This window comes from Falco punctatus (genome assembly GCF_963210335.1).
Source record: "Falco punctatus genome assembly, chromosome: 4".
Classification (NCBI taxonomy): Eukaryota; Metazoa; Chordata; class Aves; order Falconiformes; family Falconidae; genus Falco; species Falco punctatus.
Genome location: NC_137583.1, coordinates 51708528 through 51732930, shown reverse-complemented (window position 1 = coordinate 51732930; position 24403 = coordinate 51708528). Strand labels below are relative to the sequence as shown.

The 24403-nt window shown below is 43.1% G+C and overlaps 1 protein-coding gene across 5 annotated transcripts in view; it reads right to left on the bottom strand.

The window, feature by feature from the left end:
- Positions 1-24403, bottom strand: part of SCAP (SREBF chaperone) — a 68443-nt gene that overhangs the window by 32619 nt on the left and 11421 nt on the right. For all 5 annotated transcript variants that reach the window (XM_080385759.1, XM_080385763.1, XM_080385762.1 and 2 more), the window contains exon 2: positions 13611-13827. In XM_080385759.1, the coding sequence (XP_080241885.1) occupies positions 13611-13732 (122 nt within the window). In that variant the 5' untranslated portion in view covers positions 13733-13827. The remainder of the gene's footprint in view (positions 1-13610; positions 13828-24403) is intronic.

Below are 24403 nucleotides of genomic sequence, written 5' to 3'. Positions count from 1 at the left end.
TGCAGGACCTCGCCTGAACTACTCTCCATCACCTGAAAAGTTAGCAGTGCTAAGAACAGTAAGAACAGCCATGTCTCAACTGTTCTGTAGCCCGCACAAAAAAAAAAAAGACATTTGTTATACTCAGATGGCTGCTTTCCTGACCCAAACCCTAGACTAATTACCTAAATCTCTTCATTTAAACTATTTCCAGTATTTTTCATTAACTTCATTGGTCCTCGAAGCACTTTTAATAGCAGCAATGAGAGACACCATAACAGCTACAAAATATTTATCTTCTTTCGCCTTTGCTACTACAATCTTCAGATGATTGTAGCAGCTATCCCACAACAAAGGCTTCAAACCATTTGCAAGTTGAAAAAATGAGGTTTCAGAGAGTTTAGAACAGTGGGTTTAGCTCCAGAGGTTCTCAAAAGTAATTAAAAACATATCAGAATTGAACTGGTGGAAAAATCAAGCCTGCTGTTATAGAGGTATCAACCAACAAGCTGGAACTGCCAGCATCAAAACAAACTTCTTTTTGTTGTCTGATGCACAACAATCTATCAGGCCTTAAATTTCTGATGTATTTTCCTGTTTATAGCTGAACTTTTCTTGCAATATTGCCAGGATAAATATAAAGGCTGTGGAATTGTTTTCGTGCAACACTGTGCCCACTTCATTAGAGATTAGCTTGAATCATCAAAAGCCATGGACAGGACAAGCAACAGCTAAAGACAAAGCTCCAGACCAAACAACAAAAGGCTGAAAAAGAACAATGAAATCAAAGGCAAAGCTTCTTGGATTTATTCTTTTATTAGTCTGACAAAAATAAAACATCTAATTATTATCATTTCATTGTGCAATGCAAGGGAAGAGAAAAAGGAATAATAAAATCAGGTCATAACACTTCAGGTGAAGATGCCCAACAAAAGTCACAGTCTGGAGACACAGCAAAGCCTCTTTTCTCTCACAAGCAGCAATCAGTTTTAGCCCTTCTGAATGACATGTGGCACCTGCTTGTCACAAATGATCTGCTGAAAACAAAAGCCTGGGGGAGATACATGCTGTGTCTGACTGAGGCTGAGACAGACATTAATACAACTGAGTATACATGATAAAGAAAGCAGAATGAGATGAACAAGTGACTGTGGAAGAATGATTTTTTCATTAAATGACTTTGATGTTGATGACTGTCCAGAAATCTAGGGAAAATATTTTCGAATTATACAACATGCTTATCCAAAGATGGATTTCCCTATGTAATCACCTGTCAGTTTTAAGGAGTCAGAACAAGAGTCTTTTCTAGAATTTAACTCATTCAAAGTTAGAGGCACTGACTCTAACAGTCAGCATGCTGCAGGAGTCACAACGGGACAGGCTGGTTTTGCCTCACCAGCACTGATGGAGCAGCTTAGGCTTCAGAAGCTTCTCTGATTGAATCTGCATCTCTAAGACCAGGCTACTGCCAGACAGGCCAACACAGGCAGCGCCCACACACTGCACCACTCAGGAAGCCTCGATACCCAGAGGCTGCAGGAAAGGCTGAGAGCAACACAGCTGACGGTCCGTGGTGAAGACCTGTCTACTGCCAGAAGTCATGGTTATGTCACCAAGTAAAAGGTGATGGAAACGCTGAGCTGTTCCGGATGCTCAACATTTCACAAGTACTTCTTCCTAGTTGAGCAAGATTGGTAGGATGCAATCCTACCTTAAAAACTCTTTCCCCTCTTACTGCCTTTCAACGCAAAAACGCCCCAAATCCTGGCAGAGGTGTCACTTGCATGTGGATTCTTTTCACTTCCCAAAGACCTGCTGGGATGCAAGGATTTGGCCTTCTTACTAATTGCCAGGTGGGGAAAGCTAACTTCTGTAGCCAGAGATGAAGGTCATTTCAGTGGGTGCAATGAGCTTAGCCTACAGAAGCAAGAAATTGCCATCTCCCAGAAGATGACTGCATCCCTCCCTTTGTCCCAGCCACCCACAGGTAGCCTAGGGAACAAGCAGCCACCCCCCCTCACCCTGCTTATTCACTACAGCACCCCCAAACCCAGCGTGAGCAGGGGGGGGGTTGGACCAGATGACCTCCAGAGGTACCTGCCAGCCTCACCAGCCCATGCCACCACAGCTAGTCCAGTGCAGGCCACCAAAATGGTGACATGGCAGGAGAACACAGTGCAAAAGGAGATACTGGGTTAACTGGACTCATTCAACCTGGAGAAGACTGAGAAGGGATTCTAAGATGTAGTCTTCAGCTAATTAGTTAGTGGTTATAGCGAAGATGACCCCAGACTTGTCTCAGGGATGTACAGGGAAAGGACACAAGCTGCAGCAAAGACAATTCCAAGTAGACATAAGGAAAAAAACTCTTCACAATAAGAGCAGTCAAACACTGGAAAAGGGGCCAGAGTAGCAGTGGACTCTATTGCTGCAGATATTCAAAAGTCAATCACACGGGGCTCCAAGCCTAAATTTGGGGTTAGCCCTGCTTCGAGCAATGACCTCCATCATCACAGACCCCCACCACATGGAAGGGGTCTCTGGAGGGCTCCAGTGCAAACTCCTGCTTAAACCAGGGCCCAGAAGAGCAGGTTTCTCAGAGACACATTCAGCCTGGGTTTGCGTATCTCCAAGGACTGAAGTCCCACAGCCTCTCTGGGCACTTATTCTAGTTATGTGATAACCCTCAGAACAAACGCTTTTTTCCTTGGATCTATTTAGAATTTCCCATCTGTCCATTTTCTCTTGTCCTTCCACTGCATACGCTGAGAAGAACCTGCCTCCTTCTCTACACCCTCCCAATGAGTAGCTGTGGGCCAGCAGTAAGATCACTACTTAGGGCTGAAGACAGTTGGTCTCCTCAGCCTCTCCTCCCCCCGCCATGGTACTCCACAGCTTCTCGTTCTGATAGCTTGGCTGGACGTGCTCCAGTATGTCAATGCCTTTCTCATACTGCAGAGCCCCAGAGCAGATGCAGAACTGTGGTTTCACAGAAGCCAAGCAGAGGGAAGACTCCCTTCTCCTTAACCCTGCTAGCTACACTTGCTGGGGCAGCCCAGGATGCAGCTGGCCGTTCCATTGCAAGGACATGCTGCCTGCCTCACGTCCAACTCGCTGCAAAGCTGCTTTCCAGCCTGTCCTGCCCCAGGGGCTTACTCCATCCCAGGCACAGCACTTGGCATTTGCCTTTTTGCCTTTGCTGAGCTTCCCAAGCTGTCCAAGTGTCTCTGAATGGCAGCTGGGCTCTCCACCATACTGACTGCTCTCCCCACTCCAGCATGATCTACCAACTTGGTGAGCACATGCTCTGCTCCCTCATCCAGGTCATTAACAGCCCTGTTAAACAGACCTCACCCCTGTTCCTGCACTTGGGGGTTAACACGAACTGCTGGCCGAGCTGTGGGGCAGAGGGACAGGAGAACAGCTGCGAAAGGTGAGTAACTGAAATTTCCACAGCTGTCTGCAAAATAACAACCTGGCCACAACCATAGACGTTCAGTCAGTATTGAGCATGTCACATCAAGCAATTCCAGATTCGGTTACGCCTCTTCTGTGCTCGAGGCCATAAGGTATGACCTTAACATGCCAGCTTACATACCACAGAAACCTGGAAAAAAACAGATTTCTATGTTTTAAAAAAACCTAGCCTCTGGAGATGGTTGCCAGTTGCTCCACCAAGTTGGTCTCTGCCACTAGCATATTTACACCTGAATAAAACTACTTCATAACCAAGAAACATGCCTGTTGCCAGAGTGGAGAGGGGATGTGTGCTGACTCCTCCTCTACTATTTAATGATCTCCTCCGACATACACACCTGCTCTTTGCAGTAGCCATGGGTTTAGCTACTGAAGCTACCAGAGAAGCTAGGAAGGAGGAAAGTTCATCTAAGCAACGACAATCCGTATACAGCTGCCAGTTGGCTCAGGGTTCCATGAGGCCTCAGAGAAAGATCCAAGACAGGACAAGCTGTCTGCTAACAGCTAAAAAGAAGGTTAGCTGAAAATCCTTATTTGCTTTTTCTGTTGTTAAAAGAAGTTTAATTTTCTGTGGAGGGGAAAAAGCAAACCACTCCCATCCTGAAGTACAAGTCACCTCCCAAAATACAGGATGCAACAACTCACAGCACCTTAATGGCTATTTTTGAATGACCAAGGGGGTTTGGTTTTGTTTCATTGTGTTTTATTTTTTGTGTTAGGATTTTCAAACTTGTCCAAAAAACCTGAAAGCACATGCAGACGCAATGCAGGGAAGAGTAAATGGCACTTACTAGAAGACTCAAAGGCAACAAAATGAATGGAAGAACAAAAGGGAAATTTCTGACAAAGAAAAAAAAATAATCTACGGATGTCTGTACGTGGTTGAGGACTGTATCCTACTGCAGCTGTCAGCAAACCAAGGCAACTGACACTCCCATATTCCACCATCTTCTTCAGGCCTGTGGTCAGGATAGATCTGTTGATATCTAAATCAACTTCAGCATTTACCTGCAAGTTGATTAAATCATTAATATGGGACAGGATTTACACTTTAGGAAAATATCTACATGCTCCCTCTGATCCATATTTTTAATCCATCCTGACATTAGGCAAGGAAAAGGAAAGTAGCACCTAACACTGCAGTTATTCAAACCGTTTGCCTCTTGCTCATGTGATAAAAAACAGCATTAGATTTGCTCCATCTAGTCTAAAATTTTCTGCAGGTCACACTGATGGGCTCCTTCAGCTTCCTCTACACTTCCAGGCTGATCAGTCAACAAAAGTCATGTTGCCAAGTAAAACAGTTCTTTTCATTTCCCTATAAGCTAATGAGTCCTAATTCCAATACTCATCATTGCTCAAGACAATGAGGCATAACACTTTTCAGTCATGGCTGTACTCTCACACGTTATTACTTCCATCAGGAACAAGAGCTTTTGTCTTCGGTGATAACGTCTTCATATTTTGAAAGAGGGTAGATTTAGATTAGATATTGGGAAGGAATCCTTCCCTGTGAGGGCGGCGAGGCGCCGGCACAGGCTGCCCAGAGCAGCTGTGGGTGCCCCAGCCCTGGAAGCATCCAAGGCCAGGTTGGATGGATGGAGCAACCTGGTCTAGCTGAAGATGTCCCTGCCCATGGCAGGGGGTTTGACCAGATGACCTTTAAACGTCCCTTCCAACCCAAACCATTCTAAGATTCTGTATTTTACTGAGACTAGAAGAGCTGTGTCAGCTGTGGTATTAGAAGACACCAATGTGCGCCCATCAGTAACAGGACTTCCTAGCAGATTGTCTGGCACACTAAAAAAAAAAAAAAAAAAAAAAAAAAAAAAAATCTGGAACTAGCAACTACCTTCAGAGAAAAGGCCCCATAGGAAATCCATGTTTAGAAGATGTAAATAAAAGGTTAAAACAGACCCCACTGTCTGTACACATCCGTTTAGCTCCTGTAGTCCTCACTGCAACATGATCTAGACAGTGCGGATGGCTCATGGTGTTGTTTTGCAGCAGAACTCAGGAACAAGACCTACTATTGGGACTCTTTTTCAAAAGCTCCCTCATTTTGAGCCAACTACAATGTAAATATATGTCCCCATGAGGGAAGCAGGAGCATATATTTACTTACAACACAGTGATATTTGAGGATTCATGTTTATGAAAGGTTTTGAGACTCTCTGATGGAAGAACACACAAAGCACACGTTCTAGATTACACTTTCTGTAAGTTATTTTAGTAAGATGCTAAAACATTAGTTCTTGAATTTATTTGGTCCTATATAGGCATGTGATACCAGCTGATCTTGTCAGCCATACTTGAGACAGACTGACAGCAGAAATAAAAAAGGACAGTAAAAAAGAACCACTCAGCCATACAGAGAAATTCAATGTAACTACTTCAGACATCAGTGTCAAAGCACGTTTTAAGTAAAGAGATACTTAAAAAAACACCCAACCAAGAGCTGCTGCTGAGTTGTCAGAAGCATCCTGGCTTCCCACAGACACTAGATGCTGCAAGGACTGCCAGATGCGGCAGGCCTACGTCATTTCCAAGTGCAGTTCTTACCAAAGGTGAGAACTGCTCCAAGTGAGTTACAGGGAAGTGATTTCTAGCACTAAGGTTTGATTCTCTTCACATTTCCCTTTGTTAGGGATTATTTTGACCATCAGGGAAAGAGGTGAACACCAGAATGGAAAGCACAGAGAAAGGAGGAAAGAAAAGTAGGATCTAAAACAGATGACAGGAAAGCTCAAAAAGAAGTTTTTGTTTTGAGAAGGTTTATTTTTAGCTGCTCACTTAACAGTGCACCCTGACACCCTTCTGCAAATCCAAAATAAAGGAAAAATAGATCATCTACAAGTTGGTATCGCTGAATTCAAGCAAGTGTGCATTTTAGTTACCAAGCATGAGGTAAATTCAAGCAAAAAATGTTCATCCAACTACTTTACATATTTTCAAGACAGCTTAGAAGGCCAAGATGGAGAACTGCCAGGTCAGCCCGAGGCAGCTGGCAACTCAGCAGAACTGCAAACCCTACAATTGCATATTCCTCCTTCTCAGAATCAAAGCGGAGATCCGCACCACCCCAGAACAGTCTTCAGCTGGTAAATATGAAGGGAAGTAGAGAGCTGCCAGGTCTTAGGTAACAGGGAAGGTGGTGATACGTTGCCTTAAAATAGCTACCACCTCCACTCTGCACACTGCAGAACAGGCTTTTAGCCTGTTTCCAGCCTAAACTAACACAGAAGATAGAGCAACCTGAAAACGCATTGCTAATGAGAGATAAAATTTCATAAAAAGGGTCTTGCCAGAGGTAGAGAAGGCCAGATACCTGACAGCGAGTTCCCTTTTTAGCCTCGGTGAACACATACACAATACCCGTTTCTGAGTAAGTGATGTTTGCTTTGCTCTGTTTCCCACTGATAGGGCCTTCAAATATCTGCACCGCCAAAGTAAAGATTCCCCTTGCTCTGTGCTGCCGGTTTCTTTTCTCTGCAAAGCAGAGCAGAGGTCTCATTACAAAGAATTTGCTTCTAATTTCACCATGTGGTCCCACAGGAGGCTGTATTCTCTGTGGATTTGGAACATAAAGAGTCTGACTGCAACTCAGCTCCTCTGGTTATTACACAAGGTACAGTACAAACCCATCAGAAAATGGAATGTTCTTTTAGAAAGATATATGCATACACACACAAGAGGGCTCTGATTCCAGTCAGTTCTACAATTCTTTAGTAGCAGAAACTAGTGCTTCAGTAAAATAATGACCACCTGCAAAGAGTCACCCTGTTTAATTCCCCTAAACCTGCTTCAGAGGGTGAACTGTTTGATGTAAAATTCTTACTTTACCTAAAAACTATTCTTCACAACTACACAGGAATTTCAAATTTACCCTGATTACCACATTTATAGATATCATCTGTTCTTCTCTGAGCTGGGGAGGAGGAACTACTCCTGTGTCAGATAGACTTAAGCAGCACTCTCATTCTACTAAGGAAAAAAAAAACCCAAACATGCAGATCCACTTCAGTGGGATGACGAAAATGAATGCCACCTACAAAAGGATACACAGTAAAACAAGAAGTTAACAAACAAGTCCTACATCTACCAATAGCTAGTTCAGCAGAAAACCCTCCCTCTGAAGTGAAGAATCACTTGGATTTTGAGACTTTATGACTAGGGAGTATGAGTCATAGGGATTTTTGCTTTTGCTTTGAATATTAATTTATTAACAAAACCAGATATGCTCTCTTGTCTATAGGTGACATTAAAAATTGTGTCTACACAAAATACTTCCAAGGTTCCAGACAGAATACATTCAAACAACCTGCAACAGACACTCTGTGGTGACTGCACTGCCTGATCCTTGACTCCTGACCCTTAGAACAGGAGAAATACCTGCACGCTGGCTGTTGTCACATCAGTTGAGAACCAGAACTGATGATAAATAAATTGTAGACTATGTGGTTTATTTCAGCTTTTAAAAAATTCATCTGAACCCAAAGATGGTCAAGTTTTACTAATATGTGAAGGAGGAAAATGAGAACAACTGAGTTAACTGCTCTGCAGCAGAATTTTACAAGCTATCCTTGCACACAAATGGAGGAAAAGCCTGTTTTACCTCTCTCCCTTTCAAGAACTCAAGATGTAACTCCACTGTTGCTTGCTTGAACAGTGTAAGTACTTATTAACCCTAGTTTAGGCTGAAGAATACAGAATGCTTCCTTTTTGCTTTACTACCTTCTCCTTTTTCCACCCCCTTCTTCAGGGACTGGGACTAACCTTCTCAGCAATGTCAAGGATGTTATTAGCTCTTTCCCTGTTGACGAAAGTCAGTATGAAACCGCTGGATCGCTTTTTTATCTTCTTTCCTCATTAGAAGGACTTGTAGTTCTTACTACTTAATTGGTCCATGCTTGTTTCAGACATTAATCTACATCACTATGCCAGCAGTGCTGAGGGTCTCTTACCAATCATGCTGGACAGAAACACCACCTAAATGAGCTTCTACTTCAAAGCTGGGCCTTGGTTATTTTTCATCAGCTTCTTTCTCGAAATTTCAGCACATTTCTCATGCATTTTTGCAGTGAGGTGGTCGAGATGAATCAGTGAGATCTGTCCTAAGAAAATGAAATTCTTCTGAAGAGCTCAAATTCCAGCAGTAAATCGGTGCCAAAGACCATTACTCAGACTCCTCACGATATGACGACAAGAAAAAATACAGATGTGACACTTTGTGGCCATCAATGAGTTCTTCCCATAAGCAACTCTGCAGCAACTCCTGCAGACAGCACCCAACCCACACTACATGCTGAACATGCCCCACAGCTGCCAGTTTTGCATTCTGGAAGGCTATTCAGATGGACGTAGTCTTAAACCAAATTACATACAGCTAGCTGTGCTGGGTCAGACCAAGGCTCCATCTGCCCAGCAGCCAACAGCAGGTGCATAGGAAAAAGTAGAACAGGGCAGGCAGGTTAGGCATGAAATGCCCAAGATTACATAGTTCCAGGACTTACCTTCAACCTAAAGTGGGTCAGTACATTAGCTAAAAAGTAATTTTCCCATGTCATTCCTACAATACTTTCAGTATTTCCTGCCCCACCCCCCCAAGTAGCCAGCAGTCAGAGGTGACTGTTGATCACTTCTGTTTTCCTCTTATTTCGTATCACTTCATATATTCAAGCATCCCGATTAAAAAAGAAATTTGAGTCTTTTTGTTGGCCTTGGCACCCTGACCCCCCCCAAACTATAAAATTTTATTATATCTGATGAAAAGACTTGTTTAGAAGGATTCTGGCACAGTACAGCCTGAAAAAGGTACCAAGTATCTTGCTCCAGGTTTACACGATCATAGTCCCTACCCATTTGTTAAGGGATTAGCGTTAAACAGCTATAGTTGCACAAACCACAGAGCTAACAACTGCTTGCAGCCACACACCACAAATATCAGATTATTCCACATAAAGCAAACAAGAAGGAAGCATCTCAGACTTCTAAGGATACTTGTCAAATGTTCACTATAGAGAGCCGCCCCTGAATTTGAGCTCTGGCAAGAAAATACCCAAACTATAGCACAAGCCAAGGAACCTGAAACGTACAGTACAGCTGGTAATGTAACTTCATTTTAAGTAGATATAATAAGTTTTATTTCTCATTTTAAATGAATGAGTAATATGTGGGCTGCAATTGCCAAGCTACCTAGCCAAGAAAAGAGGAGTTATTTGCAAATTATCCAATAGCAAGGATGTATGATCCCTTTAGCACTGCTTTCTTTTACAGCTTGGAAAAAAAACACAAGACAGAAGGAAGAAAGCATGAGGGGAAGCGCACATTCCTAGCACCTTGATAAATCAACTGGACTTACACTGGAGAAACTAAAAAGGGAGATAGAACCAATTCTCCTATATAATTTTGCATTGCACAGCTCCTTTACGAATTTTACCGGCAGACTAGAAAGCACACAGACAGAACAGAGAGCTGAACCTGGAAATCAGCTCCAGAGATCACCTAGGCTAAACCTGCCTGGAGGAGGGTCTGCCACAGTGGGTGCCTCAGGGCTGTGTCTGAGCATCTCCAAGGATGGAGACTCCAACACCAGCTCTCTGGAATACCTGCTCCACTATTCAACAACCTTAAAGTAAAAAAGTATTTTTTCATGTGTAAGCAGGATCTCCTGTGTTTCAGCTTTGTTGCCTCATGTCTTGTCACTAGGCACCCACCAAGTGGTGAGCCTGGCTCTGTTCTCTCTACACTCTCTCTTCATCTATTTATATATGGTGGTAAGATCCCCTGAGACTTCTCTTCTCCAGGCTGAAGAGTCCCAGTTCTGTTAGCCTTTCCTCACAAGAGATGCTCCAATCCACCATTTTCATGGCCATTTGGTGGACCTCCTTGATTAATTCCATGTCATCCTTCTAATCGGAAGTCCAGCACTGGACCCAGCACTCCAGGCGTGGCCTCACCAGTGCCATGTGGAAAGGAAGGATCACCTCCCTCAACCTGCTGGCAACGCTGTACCCCTAATGCAGCCAGGATATTGCAGACCACCTCTGCCATGAAGACACAGAGCTGGCTTGTGCTCAATTTGGTGTCTACCAAGACCTCCGGGGCCTGTTCTGCAAAGCCACTTTCCAGACAGTTGACCCCCAGCCTGTACAGATGCCTGGTGTTATTCTTCCTTTCACATTCCCTTGTGTTGAGCTTTGAATCACAGAATCGTTGAGATTGGAAAAGACCTTTAAGATCACCAAGTTCAACCATTAACCCAGCTCTGCCAAGCCTACCACTAAACCACGTCCCTAAGCACCGCATCTAGGTGTGTTTTCACACCTCCGGGGACAATGACTCCACCACCTCCCTGAGCAGCCTGTGTCAGCACCTGACAAATCTTTTTTGGTTTTTTTTTTCCAATCCCCAATCTAAACCTGCCCTGGGGCAAGGTGAGGCCGTTTCCCCTTGTCCTGTCACTTGTTCCTGGGAGCACAGACCGACCCCCCCTTGCTGCACCCCCCTGTCATGCAGGGAGCGAGACGGTCCCCCCTAAGGCCCCTGCTCTCCAGGCTGAACCCCCAGCTCCCCCCTGAGCCCCCCCCCAAGCTGGTGCCCCAGCCCCTTCCCCAGCCCCCTGCCCGGCTCTGGACACGCTCCAGCCCCTCAGGGTCTGGCTGGTGCTGAGGGGCCCAAACTGAGCCCAGCATCCGAGGGGCGGCCCCCCCAGTGCCCAGTGCAGGGGGACGGGCACTGCCCTGGCCCTGCTGGCCACGCCGTGTCTGACACCAGCCAGGGTGCTGCTGGCCTCCTTGGCCACCTTGCCGGCTCAATGTTCAGCCACTGTCAACTGACACCCCTCAGGTCCTTTCCCACCAGGCAGCTTTCCAGCCACTCTGTCCCAAGCCTGTAGCATTGTGTGGCGTTCTTGTGACCCAAGTGCAGGACCTGGCACAAAACTTCATAAGGTTCCTCTCTGCCCACACATATTAGCCACTCTCCCAGTTTTCATCCAGTTTTCCCACTTTCCAGTTCAGGATATATTAAGTTTTTATCATCCACGAACTCACTGAGGGTGCAGCCCACCCCATCATCCAGGTCAACAGTGAAAGAGTCAGACCTCAGGCTCTAAGAGGAATACTTGAAGACCTGAACCCCAAACTAAACTTTCAATAAATATTTCATTGTGTCCTGTGCACAGATATCCTGTCAGAGTTCAGTCTTACCACACTAAAGTGCTCAAGTGTAGAACGGCCAGACTCTTGGAATAGTTTTGACCTAGTTAGTAATGCCACTTCTCAAGCCAGAATTAATACCTAGTTAAGACCAGTTAATACAGACCAGCTCAAAACAGGAACTGAAACAACCCCAAAAATTGCTTCTAAAGTGGGAACACTTTATCTACACTTTGATTTTTTTTGGCAAGGTATTCTTCCTCTCAGAGGGTAGCACAGTATTGTTAAAACCCTGTCTCTCCTAGGGCCATTTTTTGCTTTTCTAATAAGTGACAAACTCATTAAAGGAAACAAGACTATTCACTTTATGCCTGATGGTGTCTTGGACAAACTTCTGCAGCCTAAAGGGAACCAACAGCCGCAGAATCCTCAAATATCAGCACCGAGTAATGCAGACACTTCCACAAATACACAGTTACCAGCAGCTACTCTGTCAAACACAACCCAGCCTGAAGCTTCAGGGACTTAGTGGAAACACCTTAATTCACACTGCTTGAACATATGACTAGCAAGGCAGGACAGATACCAGTTCTGACCTAGTGGTCACAAGGTTCCCAAGAAGAATGAGGACAGCTGCTAGTAATCCTAGATCAGATTCCTCCTGTCTGGGAAACCACAAGTTTAGGAAAAGGAGTAAGCACGCAGTTTTTGTATTGAACTCTCCCAAAATGCAGCACTTGTTTAGATAAATGTTTTACACTGAAGCAGTTGTCTTGTACTCCTGCGTTTATCCCCAGGCAACAGCACCTGAAAGATAACTGAAAAGGGGAGCCTAATACCACTGGTAGCTCTGAGAGCAATTCGTAAGTAAGAGTAGTGCTGTGGCATGGGGACTCAGGACTCTTGGTGGAAGTCCATTTTGGCTCACGCAGGCCTGACATGTGAAAGCAACATCCAGCAAAGCTGAAGGCAAAAGACAGAGCCATTACTTGTAACCATATTAACAAAACTAAACTGAATGTAGAATCCACTTGCTTAGACCTTGTAGAAGCTTCATATTTCTGCAGAACAAGAGATCTGAAAATAAAACTATTATCATTGACAGTTAGAAGAATTCATATGAAGCAGTGAAAAAACAGAAAAGCAACACCTTGGTTCCTGCTCACAAGCTTGAAGACTCACAGGCATGAGAAGCAATCTCACAGGTTTTGAAAACACAAAAATCATCACTTCAGTAATTTTTAAACTGTATATGTGAAAGAAGTCTGCCTTATTCATAGCGGTGCTCCAAGAAGAATTTACATCTGTACTAAAACAGGTGGAGCTTTTCTAAAGGCAGAGTAGATCATCACGTAGGGTTTACTTTGACCAAAAAAGACGAGATGCTTAGAATTAACCTGAAGGTAGAATCTGTATATGCACACACATGTGTCTGCACACAAATCTGAACACAAAAGTCTTCTCAACACCAGCAATAATAACATCTCATTGGAAATGATTAAGAGACCTGTGTAACATTTCTGAGAGTGAAATTACATTCAGTTGCAACTCATATCCCAACTAGAGTCCATAAGGAGCGCAAAGAATTTGCAAGCACACACAACACAAGTGAGCCAAGGCAAGAGCTGAAAAAGAAGAGTGCAAGCTTAAGGGAGAACAGAACAGGCAACTATGGAGAGAAAGATCAACTTTCCTTCTCCCCATTTTTAATTCATGGTTTTGGAGTTCACCACCAGGAGTTAATTCTATTTTATTTATTGCTTTACTTCACTTACTCAATTAGGTTTTCCTATTTACTCATTAAACCACAAGAAGAAATTTCATCTCTCTTTTCTTTTGTCCCACAAAAAGGCATAACAAAAATCTATGAAGGTAAAAAAAAAAGCTTCTGGGATAGCCCACAAGACAGGGAAACCAGAGCATGTTCATGGCGTTGCTATGAAAACCCCACAAAGTAGCAGCACCCTGTGACAACAAGTACTTTGCATGACTTACCAGCAGGCCAGAATACAGAGACCAGTAAAGAGGATGATAGGAATAGGGTAGGAAGCACACAACAACCCGTGGTTGTAGAACGCCCGCGATATCCTCTCACGCAGTTTTTCAGTCAGGGTCATCCTCAACTGCCGTCACCTAGCTGCCATCCCGGAATACATCAGGGGGTCGGGCAATTCCAGCATGTGCAATGCTTCAGCAAAGGCACTGTGTCCAGCTGGAAGTGGGAAAGAAAGCAAGCTCGTGAGAAAACCAGATAAATAAAAGAAAAATAAACATTACCAACTTGTTTTAGAAGACTTGCAGCATTCTTCTTCCTTCTCTCAGAAGGGAGAAACAACAAGCACTCATTATGAGCCTAGAGGTAATTTGATCAAGCTACTGGATTTTGCCTAAGGGAAGGAAGGGCAGAGAACGGCCACCAGCGGAAGAGACATCAGGCACCACTGCTGTGACCCGCTGGTCAGAGAGAATACGCAGGAACGGAGCTAGGAACCAAACTGTCTGAAAGGGAGGAAGAAAAGGAGCTTAGCAGTGAAAGAATTAAGCAGTACTCTGAGGAGATGCCAAAATGCCAATTAGAAAAGAAGGACTGAGGCTAGCTGTCAGCAACGTGGTCTTAAGGGAAGTGCTCTTGGACACAGACTGAAGCACTTTCAGTGCTTTCACTATTAGCAACACACCAGTAACAAGAGAAGAGACCAGAACAGGCTTTACAGCTAAGACAATCTAAAGAAAGTTATTTTTGCATGGGGAACAAGGGAGGGAAGCATAAGCAGCCACAGTTCAGAAGACTAAGCCAGGGTATGCTACACAGTAAAATAAACTAATGCAGATACTTCTTGTCAAAACATATTTTGACTTGACTGTAAGACTTTTGACTAGGATGTTTACCAAGGACAAACTGAATCACAGATGTCAGAAGCAGTCAACTTAAACTTGCGATTTGATTTACAAAGTATAAAAGATGCAATATAAAAAGCCCTAAGAAAAGGTTAAGATAATACATTAAAACAAAACACGAACCAAATTTCTAGGAAAGATGGAGCAGAAGAAACTTAGTCTCTAACTTTTTTTTTTAAATCTCAATCTAAATGGTGTGGTTCACAACAATGTGCTGAGAAGTGAGAGGCTTGAATGCAAGACAGAATTTTTTTTTTTAAAGTTCAAAGCTATGATTATCCAAGAACTTTACATTTTTATCTGAGAGGAAATAGAGACGTTTTTCCTGGCTTCTCCAGAATAAGACTGGGACAATAAGACACCCAAAGCATATGAAATAAGCCATTTTGTCCACAGGAAAATACCATTAATGATTGCACCAATGAATTCAATACAAGACCTAAACACAGGCTACCCACTAAAACCAGGTGGTCATTTTGAACAACTTGCCTTCACCATCTTGAATATAAAGAATACTAGAGGAGAAGGTCTGATAAGTTCACACAAGCAAGAAACCCATTAAGGGTTTTTATGCATATCTGGCTTAGCAATTCTGTAAGCCTCAAATGTTTAGAAGCTGGGGGAGGCACCACAGGTGCTGTTTTGTTTCATATTCTTTCCTAAGAATCCATTTTCAGCTATATGGGAGAAAGCATATAAAGGAAGACAAACCCTAAGTACAGCCATTATGCTTTTAATTTCAGATTAAATTCTATTTAATGCCCACAGGATTGTTTTACAATGATCTACCTATTTTTTCCCCCACCAGTAATACAACTAAAAATAATCAGACTCCTAGCAACAGAAGCACCAGAACACTGGCCTAATGACCAAATGGAAAACCTGAAGAAATATTTTTGCTCTTATCTTTTAGCAAGGCACTACATCTTTCCATAAGAATCAATATCACTTTCTTGGCTGTAGGCAATTTCAGTATGCCAACAGTCCAGCACCAGCATGAACGTTCCAGGATTTTGGGAGAGAGGAAGCATGAGAAGTGTGTTCTTGCTGCTCAGAGACCTTGCCATGCAAGGGGTAAGGCTGACAAGCAGGCCAAAACACTACACATCATGGTCATGCAGAATAGAAAGGTTTTGTCTTATAGTCATGTGGGGAACCTAGAATACGGTACCCCGCAAAGCAACAGACACATGGTGTGGAAGGATACATTTAGAAGTTGTAGACTACATCAGAAAAAGCTGGGGATTTACCCTTTAGCTTGTTTTGGTCCAGTAGCAAACGTGACATGTTTAAATCAAGTCCAAGGCAAATGTAAAAAAAATAAAAATTGTTTTTAAAGGTGCACTGAAATCACCAGAAACATGGACTATCTATTCTAGGTCTCAAGAGCAAGTAGAAAAATAAATAAATTTTAATTTAAAATTCCAATGGCAAAGCCCTCTTCCAGAGCTGTTCAGAGTGGGAAATATGACAGGAAATCCCCACATACACATGCCTACTCATGTACATACTCAGAACAGACTACTGAAAAGAATAATCAAAAAATACCTTTTGAATATATGGCAGTAACTGAAATGAAAAAAAACACCGTCTGAGTTACCTGCTTGTAACTTCCTTTCCAGTTCTGGTATGTTGGAACAGAAAAATTCAGGGATTCACCTCACTGGTGATTTTTTTCAGCATGAGTCTTCCTAGAGCTATGTTATGTTGGGACTCACAGGATCATATCCCTAATCTAAGGGCAGAGGACAAAAAGCAAACATGAAATAATCCTTAAAAGCAAAGCCAGCACTGGGCACACCACAAAACCTCTGGTTATCAGCACCCAGACTCCATGGCTGTCCCATCACAACAGCAGATCTGATCCCTTGTGACAGGATACAAACTAACCTGATTGCTCAGCTAAAGCAAGCAGAGAGGAGGAAAACACAAATGTGCCTCATATCAGCCTCATGCACATTAGAAATGAAAGCTTATGAATGCTGCAAGTGCAAGAATTGCAATTATGGTAAAAGCTTCAAGCGCTAAAAGGTAGTTGGACTAGATGATCGCTGCAGGTCCCTTCCAACTGAAATACTCTATTCTAACCAGTCACAGAAGTAAGGAGCAGGCAAAAAAACCCCACCCAAGCCTAGACTACTTAAAAATTCAAGTGGATATACCTAACATCCACAAAATAAAGCATAGGTCTAACATGAAGAAAAATTCTCATCCCTAAGAAACCAGTTTCCTCACATGCTGTGCAGACACCATCCTGGCTTCATCCCCACATAACTATGTGGCATTTGATTCTCCACCTTTACCTTCAAGTGCAAATAAACTGCCATTTCTCTAGAAATGACAGTTCCTCCCCACACCTAACCAGTGAGCTAGGTGTGGCAGTCTAGAAAGACATGACCAAGCAGATCTGATCTTGCTGTAGGGCTCAGTGTCAGGATTGGACCATCCCTTCTGATGTCTGTTCTATGAGTAACTTGGGAACAATATATTCTACTTCTGTAGCAGAAATATGTCGTGACCAGCTCTTTGACCAGCCTTACATTCTAACAGCAATTTTGGTTATTAGCACTGCACTGGGAACCATTTCTACTAATTGCAAAGAGAAAAACTTCCTATTTACTTGCTTCACCTGATGTGAAACACCAGCATTCATTAAGGAGAAAACATTAACCATTCCAAAGGTAATATTTGCTTATTAGTTTTTTGGGTATTGCAAATTAAATTCCAAAATCTTCATTAGCTCTATGTTACAACAGCGCGTGTAAATGTTAAAAGCGGGAACCGCTTCTGTTCAAAGTAATTTTTGCAAACAAAGATTAACTAACTGAAATAAACCCTCTGATTTTAGGACAAGTGCTAAAGGCAAATCCATTCAGAGTTGTTCTTTTTGCACAACTGCAAATCCAAGTCAAAGTCTGGCTGGAAACGAGAGGACATCAGGACATTTCCTTAACCTTGCAACACAGTATGCTGCATTCATGGTTCACTTCAGGTACAAGAGACAGATATACAATGAAGTTCAGATAAATCATAGGAAACAAAAGCAATCAGCAAGGTTTAGCTTTTAAAGTCTCTTAATTTCTAAATTGTTACACATCAAGCAATTGCTTAGGCTCTCTAGTCATTCCTTCCATTTACACAACTGTAAAACATTATTATTGCCAGGATTACACAAATTCAGCTATGTACGAGTGCTGCTTCAGTTAAGATGCTTTTGCACATGCACACACACATCCAATTCCAGTGTTTCACTTAGCTGCAGCACTTCCCACGGTAACTATTACCCGGGGGCTGGCTGGGGCACGTGTGGGATGGGGGGCCAAGGATCAGGGTCTGTGGAGGGAGCATAGGTGTGGGAAAGACACCTTGTACCAAGGTTACTCATCCATGCCTGGAGAGACAGATGCTTTTTCAGTGCAGCCTTGCAAATGTTTCAAGTGAGATGCAACACAAAGGCTAGGGGCACAAATTTGTCACAAAGTGGAAATTCAGAGCTGCAGCAGTGCTGCAGGCAGGAAATGGATTGTAGTAATTCGCAACACCTAGTTACATTAATAATTCTATCTTGTAAATAGAATCTTTTCTCCCATTTTTGTGTTACATAAAGGAGAAAAAGCAATTGCTGAAACAATCCGATTGCCATCGCTTCACTGGTAATTTGCTACAAACCACAGCAGATCACATTGTGTAAGGGACTAAGTACACTTCACAGCCAGTGTGCTACAGGCACACGTACATACCACAGCTCAGACATGCACGCATACCACAGCTTGGCTGGCAAGAAGGTCTTGAACCCAAATCCTGAAAATCCTAATAGCATGTGACTAGTTGACGCGGCAGCAGGAGCCCAGTGAAGATGAGACACCAGAGCCAGCAGACTCCCTGTGCCCAGCGGCCCTCGCTCTCCTGCCCACAGCAGCTGAGCAGCCAGCTCCTCCAAGGAGAATTTTCAGACAGTCTGGCTGCTCAGCCACACAGGTCAGAAAAGCACAGTGCCTGTGTCAGCTGGCATGCCATTTCCTTCTGAAGCCCCTTCCCTCGCCCACAGACTAGAAGGGAAATATGACTAAAAACTGAATTTTTCTCTGACACCATGTTATACACCACTTTTTCATACTTTTTTGGGTGTACTACACCCTCTGCCTCACACACGCACACTTGCAGATGAGTTTCTCCGGTAGCCAAAAACTCTTCTCATACATAATACTGCAGCTCCAGAACGAGGGCTTCTACCATCTCATCAAGAGAAAACATAATCATTTATTTGCTGTTCATTCACAGCGCAAGACAGGTAGAGAGAATATTAAATGTCCACAATACTTTTAAAGCCCCAAGGCCACCCTTTGTGAAGCTGATCCTTATCCTGATCAGCAAGTGTGTTATGTTACATACCACTTAACACAGTCCATGCTGACTGCTGCCGTAAGACAAAACAATTTTTCAGCTGGAATTAAGCACCAGCATCAGCACTTAACAGCACAGCATCACGCCACCTGCTCCCTGCCTCGCCGGCCTTCCCTGCTGCTCCCACAGCATATGCCAGCACAGCAGCTCTTCATCCATACCCCTCAAAAACTAGTTCTGGCTCGCCATAACTTCTAGCTAGCTGACAGGAGGTCAGGCTCTTCTATCTCCCACCTGTCTGAGAGCTGAACAGATGATTCACTTCTATTTCCGAAGCTTTATGTAATGAGGAGGCTTGTGGTGGCCAACTCTGCACCAGGCAATGAAGCTGCACTGAAGCTGAACGCAGGCAACTTCAACAGACACAGCAGCCTGGCAGAGGCTGGCAGGGACCTCAGGACATCACGCAGGGTGACCTGGGGCAGGTTGGGCAGGGCCGTGCTCAGTCAGGTTTCAGGTATCTCCACCAGTGGAGACTCTACAACCTCTCTGCAACCGGTTCCAGTGTTTGACCACAGTAAAAGAGCAGATGCCAAGGTGTTCTCCAGAGGTTAGTCCCACATCACGTTGTAGAAAGCCTCTACATGGAAAGACTTGCACTGCCACTTCAAACATGCAGCAGTGTTTACGAAGCACACATCTAATCGGTCTTAGTATGACCCTTTTGGTAACCCACTATATGGTTCTACAAGCCTCACTAAGGTTTAAGAAATATAGCGCAAGATCCCTACGTACAGAGAGCAGCTTTTTCATCCCCAGCTGTACCAGCACATGAGGTTTGGAACACTCAGACACAGAAATCTTACGTTTCCTTCCTAAATGAGTATATGACCAAGTCCAAACTAAGGTAATATTACACTGCGCATCTTGGCTATTCCGTAGCATTACAGATCCTGGAACAATTATACTTTCTTGGAAAAATCCTACTGGTGCTGTAGTTTGCTGGCACTACTGCAAATTCTTCCAAAAACCATGACATACCAGCAAAGGAAAAAGTGTAGAATTTCTTCTTGCTGGAAAAATAAACTCAGCCTTACAGACGCTGAATGATATTACTTTTCCCCCAAGACAAAAGCTTTTATCTCACTTAACAATAGTTACATGTTCCAAATTCTTTATGTTTCTGCCTGAATGCATTTTACCGCCTTCACAGAAAGGCTCCCTTTCCCACCGAAAGTGCAGGAAAATGCAGCTGATAGCAGCAGCTCAGACAACATGAGCCCACTGTAAACTTAGAGGCAAAATCACCAAATTTATATAGTAAAGGGAAAAGATTTTAAAGAGTAACCTGTTTTTTTCAAGTATACTCAACATCTCAGTTTTCCATAAAATGTTATTGAATCAGGCCTTAGCATTAGGTGTCACAAAAACAAATAACCAAGCTAGTGAAGAGTTGGGGAGGGATGGACGGGGACACAAGGGACACAACACACAAAACAAGAAGTAAACACTGTTCTGTAGTAATTTTTCTTGCGCTTCAATACATACAATAATTTGCTCCATCTTGTTGTCTATAGCAAAGTCCTGTAACTAAACTTTCAACATTAATTTTAACCCAGCATTTTCCATTTAAAACACCAAGCTTGGTAAAGCAGGAATGGATCCAACATGGTCCCTGTGTTCCCAAAAACCCCCACCACCATCCGCATCGCCTAACTGGGACGTAACATTTCAAACGCAGGGCCTGTCACTCCAACGCACCTGTTCTTCACGAGGGGAACAGTACATGACATCACTCTAGCAGCCCCAGATGAGGTGCAGAATTTCAGAAGCTTTCGTGCCAATGCTGTGGATTTGGGGGAAGGACAGGGGAGGAACGAAAGGGAAAGAACAAAGAGTTTACTAAAAATTAGGATTTATTAAGGTCACTCAGTTGTTGTCTGCTGTTGCCAACAGAGCAGATCAATTTGACTGCTGTTCTCTCAGCACCTGAGGGCAAGGCGGGCATATGGACCATTAGCAATAATTCACCCTCCCAGTGCTGCAGTCATTTGCCAGGTATCCATCAATCCAACGCAGGCTCCCCAGAGACAGCAGAATCAGAGTAGCAGCCTTCTGCCTTCAAAGTTATCACAGAATAAGTGGGAACAGCAGGATCGATGCTGCATGAGACAAAATTAGACAGACTACTTCAAATTTGTACTGTCAAATGAGAAAAAAATGTTTTTATCTAGGCTCCAGTTAAGATCTTGAGCCACAGAACAGGGAGTCCATAGAGGAGAATGCCTCTTTCATATCCATGTGTCACCTCCTCTGCTTCCACAGCCTACGGGGACATATTCACACACACGGCTACAGGTAATTCATGCATTCCTGGGCTACACCCAGGACACAATGCAGAAATGCAAGAGCAACCAACAATACTGAGTGTACTGTCTGATTTACAGTCTCTACTCGACCTGCAAATATGTCTCTGACCTCTTTTTGGTCCTCACTACAGCTATGATTTCATAGCACCACCAGAAACTCAGCACCACAAACAGCCCCTGACAACAACTGAATTCAAAAGTTTCCCTGCAGATGCAGAAAACAGCCCGATGTCAGATCGCTCACACACCAGCAAAAAAAGAATAAAAAACAGATTTTCTTGCCCTTTGTTGGACTGTTGAGGTGGTTCACAGCCTCAAGATGTTAGAGGCTATCACCGCTGCAGTCCCCTCTGTAACATGACTGGTGTCAGGTGCTGCAGCAGCTCTCACACCCCGGCATCAGCAAAAGGAAGAAGGGGAAGGAAGAGAAGAACAGACCTTGGGAACCCAGTTCTCCCACTCTTCAAGAAGTGTGGATTCTGCTCCAATGAGGGCCAGGGATGAAACATTCTTCTGAAGATTTCAGAGGTGGGAAAACAAGAAGTATGCTCAAGACACTAACCTCCCTTCACAGAAATGCTACACAACCAGCTCTAACACTGAGTTCCTATTCTCCGCTTGCATTCCCATGAGAAGAATAACATGCTTTGTGCTGTGTAAGGACACAGAGGTCACGGGGGAACTGAATACTTCCTATGGGAAAGTCATGACCAGTGCACTAAGCTCCTGGAGGCTTGTGTCTGAAATGGGTTAATCCTGACACCACTCTTTCAGAAAGAAGGCTCCAGAACAACCCGTATGTTCTCAGTTGAGTATTCTTCATAGAAGAGTACTTTTCATATTCAAAAAGTAGAAACACTTCAATAAACTAAATTTCTGGCTGCACTCTACCCATTCCAGCTATACGGCCAAAACAACAGTCTGAACTGAGTTTTGAAACCAGGTTTCAATACACAAAATGTGCTTCTAGCCCAGGATAACCAGGCACACGCATCCTCAGTGCAAGTTGCACTTTCCTCTGGTCAGAAACAAGCTAGTTTTGATGGAAGCTGAACCTCCGAGTTCTCAACAGTACAATGTTGTATTGCAAGGATCAAACATCCCCAACATCCTCTTCCCTTCTTGTTTAGCCTTCTCTGAAGACACCTCAAAGCTCTTCACACCTGTCTAACATTTGGGCTGCATGCTCTAAACTTGCTTGGCAACTCATTTCCTTCAGTCAACTAAAAAAATCCCAAACAAACCACCAAAACCAAATAAAAGTACACCTGCCAGGAACTTGAGATGTTTGAAGATCAAGGAGTTACACACATCTGCATACAAAATTCTACACAAATTAACAGTAGCCACTCACTTCATCCTCACCTTTTTGCCCATTTTCCTTCCCCTACAATATTCATTTATATTTTGAGAATTCAAAAATTCAGAAGTTATCTGAAACAGACCCCATTTTACAATGGTATTTAACTCATTTTACAAATTATTAATCATATCTTGAAATGCTTGAGTAGCAACAATGACAGAGAAACACTGCCACAAAGGTTCAAAAAGAAAACACTTACATGATCTTTACATCCCAGATAATGTGTTATCTGCTACCAAAGAAGGGATTAACAGTCAAAATAAGTTTCCAAACCTATTTTTAGGACATCTTTTGAATTCTTCTGCCACAAGAGAAGAATCTCAGCTAAACTCCTGCTTAAGAATAGTAATTCATTTAATGTAGCTTCTATCAAACATCCTCTCTTGCCTCCTAAAATACTTCCAACAGTGCCAGACAACAATTTATTGCTGTGGATGAGATGACCAGGTATTCCACATGATGAACCACAGAACACAGAAGTTTGGGATATGTAACAAAAATTGAAAGTATCCAAAATTAGAAGAACCTCACAGCTTCAAAGTTTACCCTTCTTTTGGCATCCTGCCAAAGGAAGCTTACTGGCTTTAAGTGTACTAACAGCTTATCAAACACAAGAAAACATTTCCCAATCTCTTCTTCATGACCACAGAGTTCTTGCCCAACCTCATTCTTGTTAGCAATGATCTGGCCTCCACTGTCAATTTACTACACAGAGCCAAACATGATATGAGACAGCTTCTCCCTTAAAATACGGGTTTAGTATCACTTACTACAATTTCACAAATAGTATATACCTCACGCAGGGTTAGTGATGAAGATACATGATAGAAAACCTGCAAAATTAGTTTAGGACAAGGGTTAGTCAGAGAAGACTAGGTGCAGGACATGCACCACAGAGACAATCCTCAACTTCTATTTCCAATTTTGAAACTAAGCTGTTGAGCAGATTTTGGACAAAAGGCTTGTCCTCTCTAGGCTCATTTCCCCCTAGTCTGTAAAAGGAAAGTCTACTTTTTGATGGAGTCAGTATAATTCTGTGAAATATAAAGCTAAGAATTGTAATTCAAAAGCCAGTACTGTAAATATTAGAAAGACATGCATCGAACTCTTACTTTCTTCACAGTCTCACCAGAATGTGCTTTTCTAACAAACCTGCCAAGCAGCATGTCGATTTCCAGCCAGGTAAAATCTCTAAGCTCTCCAAAAAGAAGCTGCTTTATCTGTCAGTGAACTACCCAGAGGATTTCTAACCAAGGTGGATTTTTTCCACAATACCAATCTATCAGCTATACATCAGTATTTTTTTCAGGCCTTAAGCAACTGAGTACTAAACTCCTACTCTAAAGAGCTAAGAGGGCAAAAGAGACAAATCAGACTGTAGTGTTTGGCTTTTAATGTCATCCTTGAATTTTTTACTATGGAAAACAGACATTTACTTAGATAAATAGATGCCCACAGTTATAGCACTATAATCAAAAACTACCAGGAGTTTTGGAAAGAATATGAACTGTCAAGTGCCATGGAGTACACAAACTTTAAACAATAGTAGTTAGAATGCCTTTTGAAAACTTCTTCAAATGCCTTGTAAACCTCCTCCACCATCTATTAGCAAAGACCGTAAAGAACTCTGAAGTAGCAATTCCTTCATGTTACCAAAAAAGTTACTGAGTTTGGAACTCACCATTCCAACGCATTTTACACTGAACTTCACTATCGACAAGATTAAGACCAGTTCATTATTATTCAGTCCACTGAAGGTTCTTCCAACGTTGTTTTTGCTGTATGGTTAGTTCTGTACCTAGTACCTTGTGAGC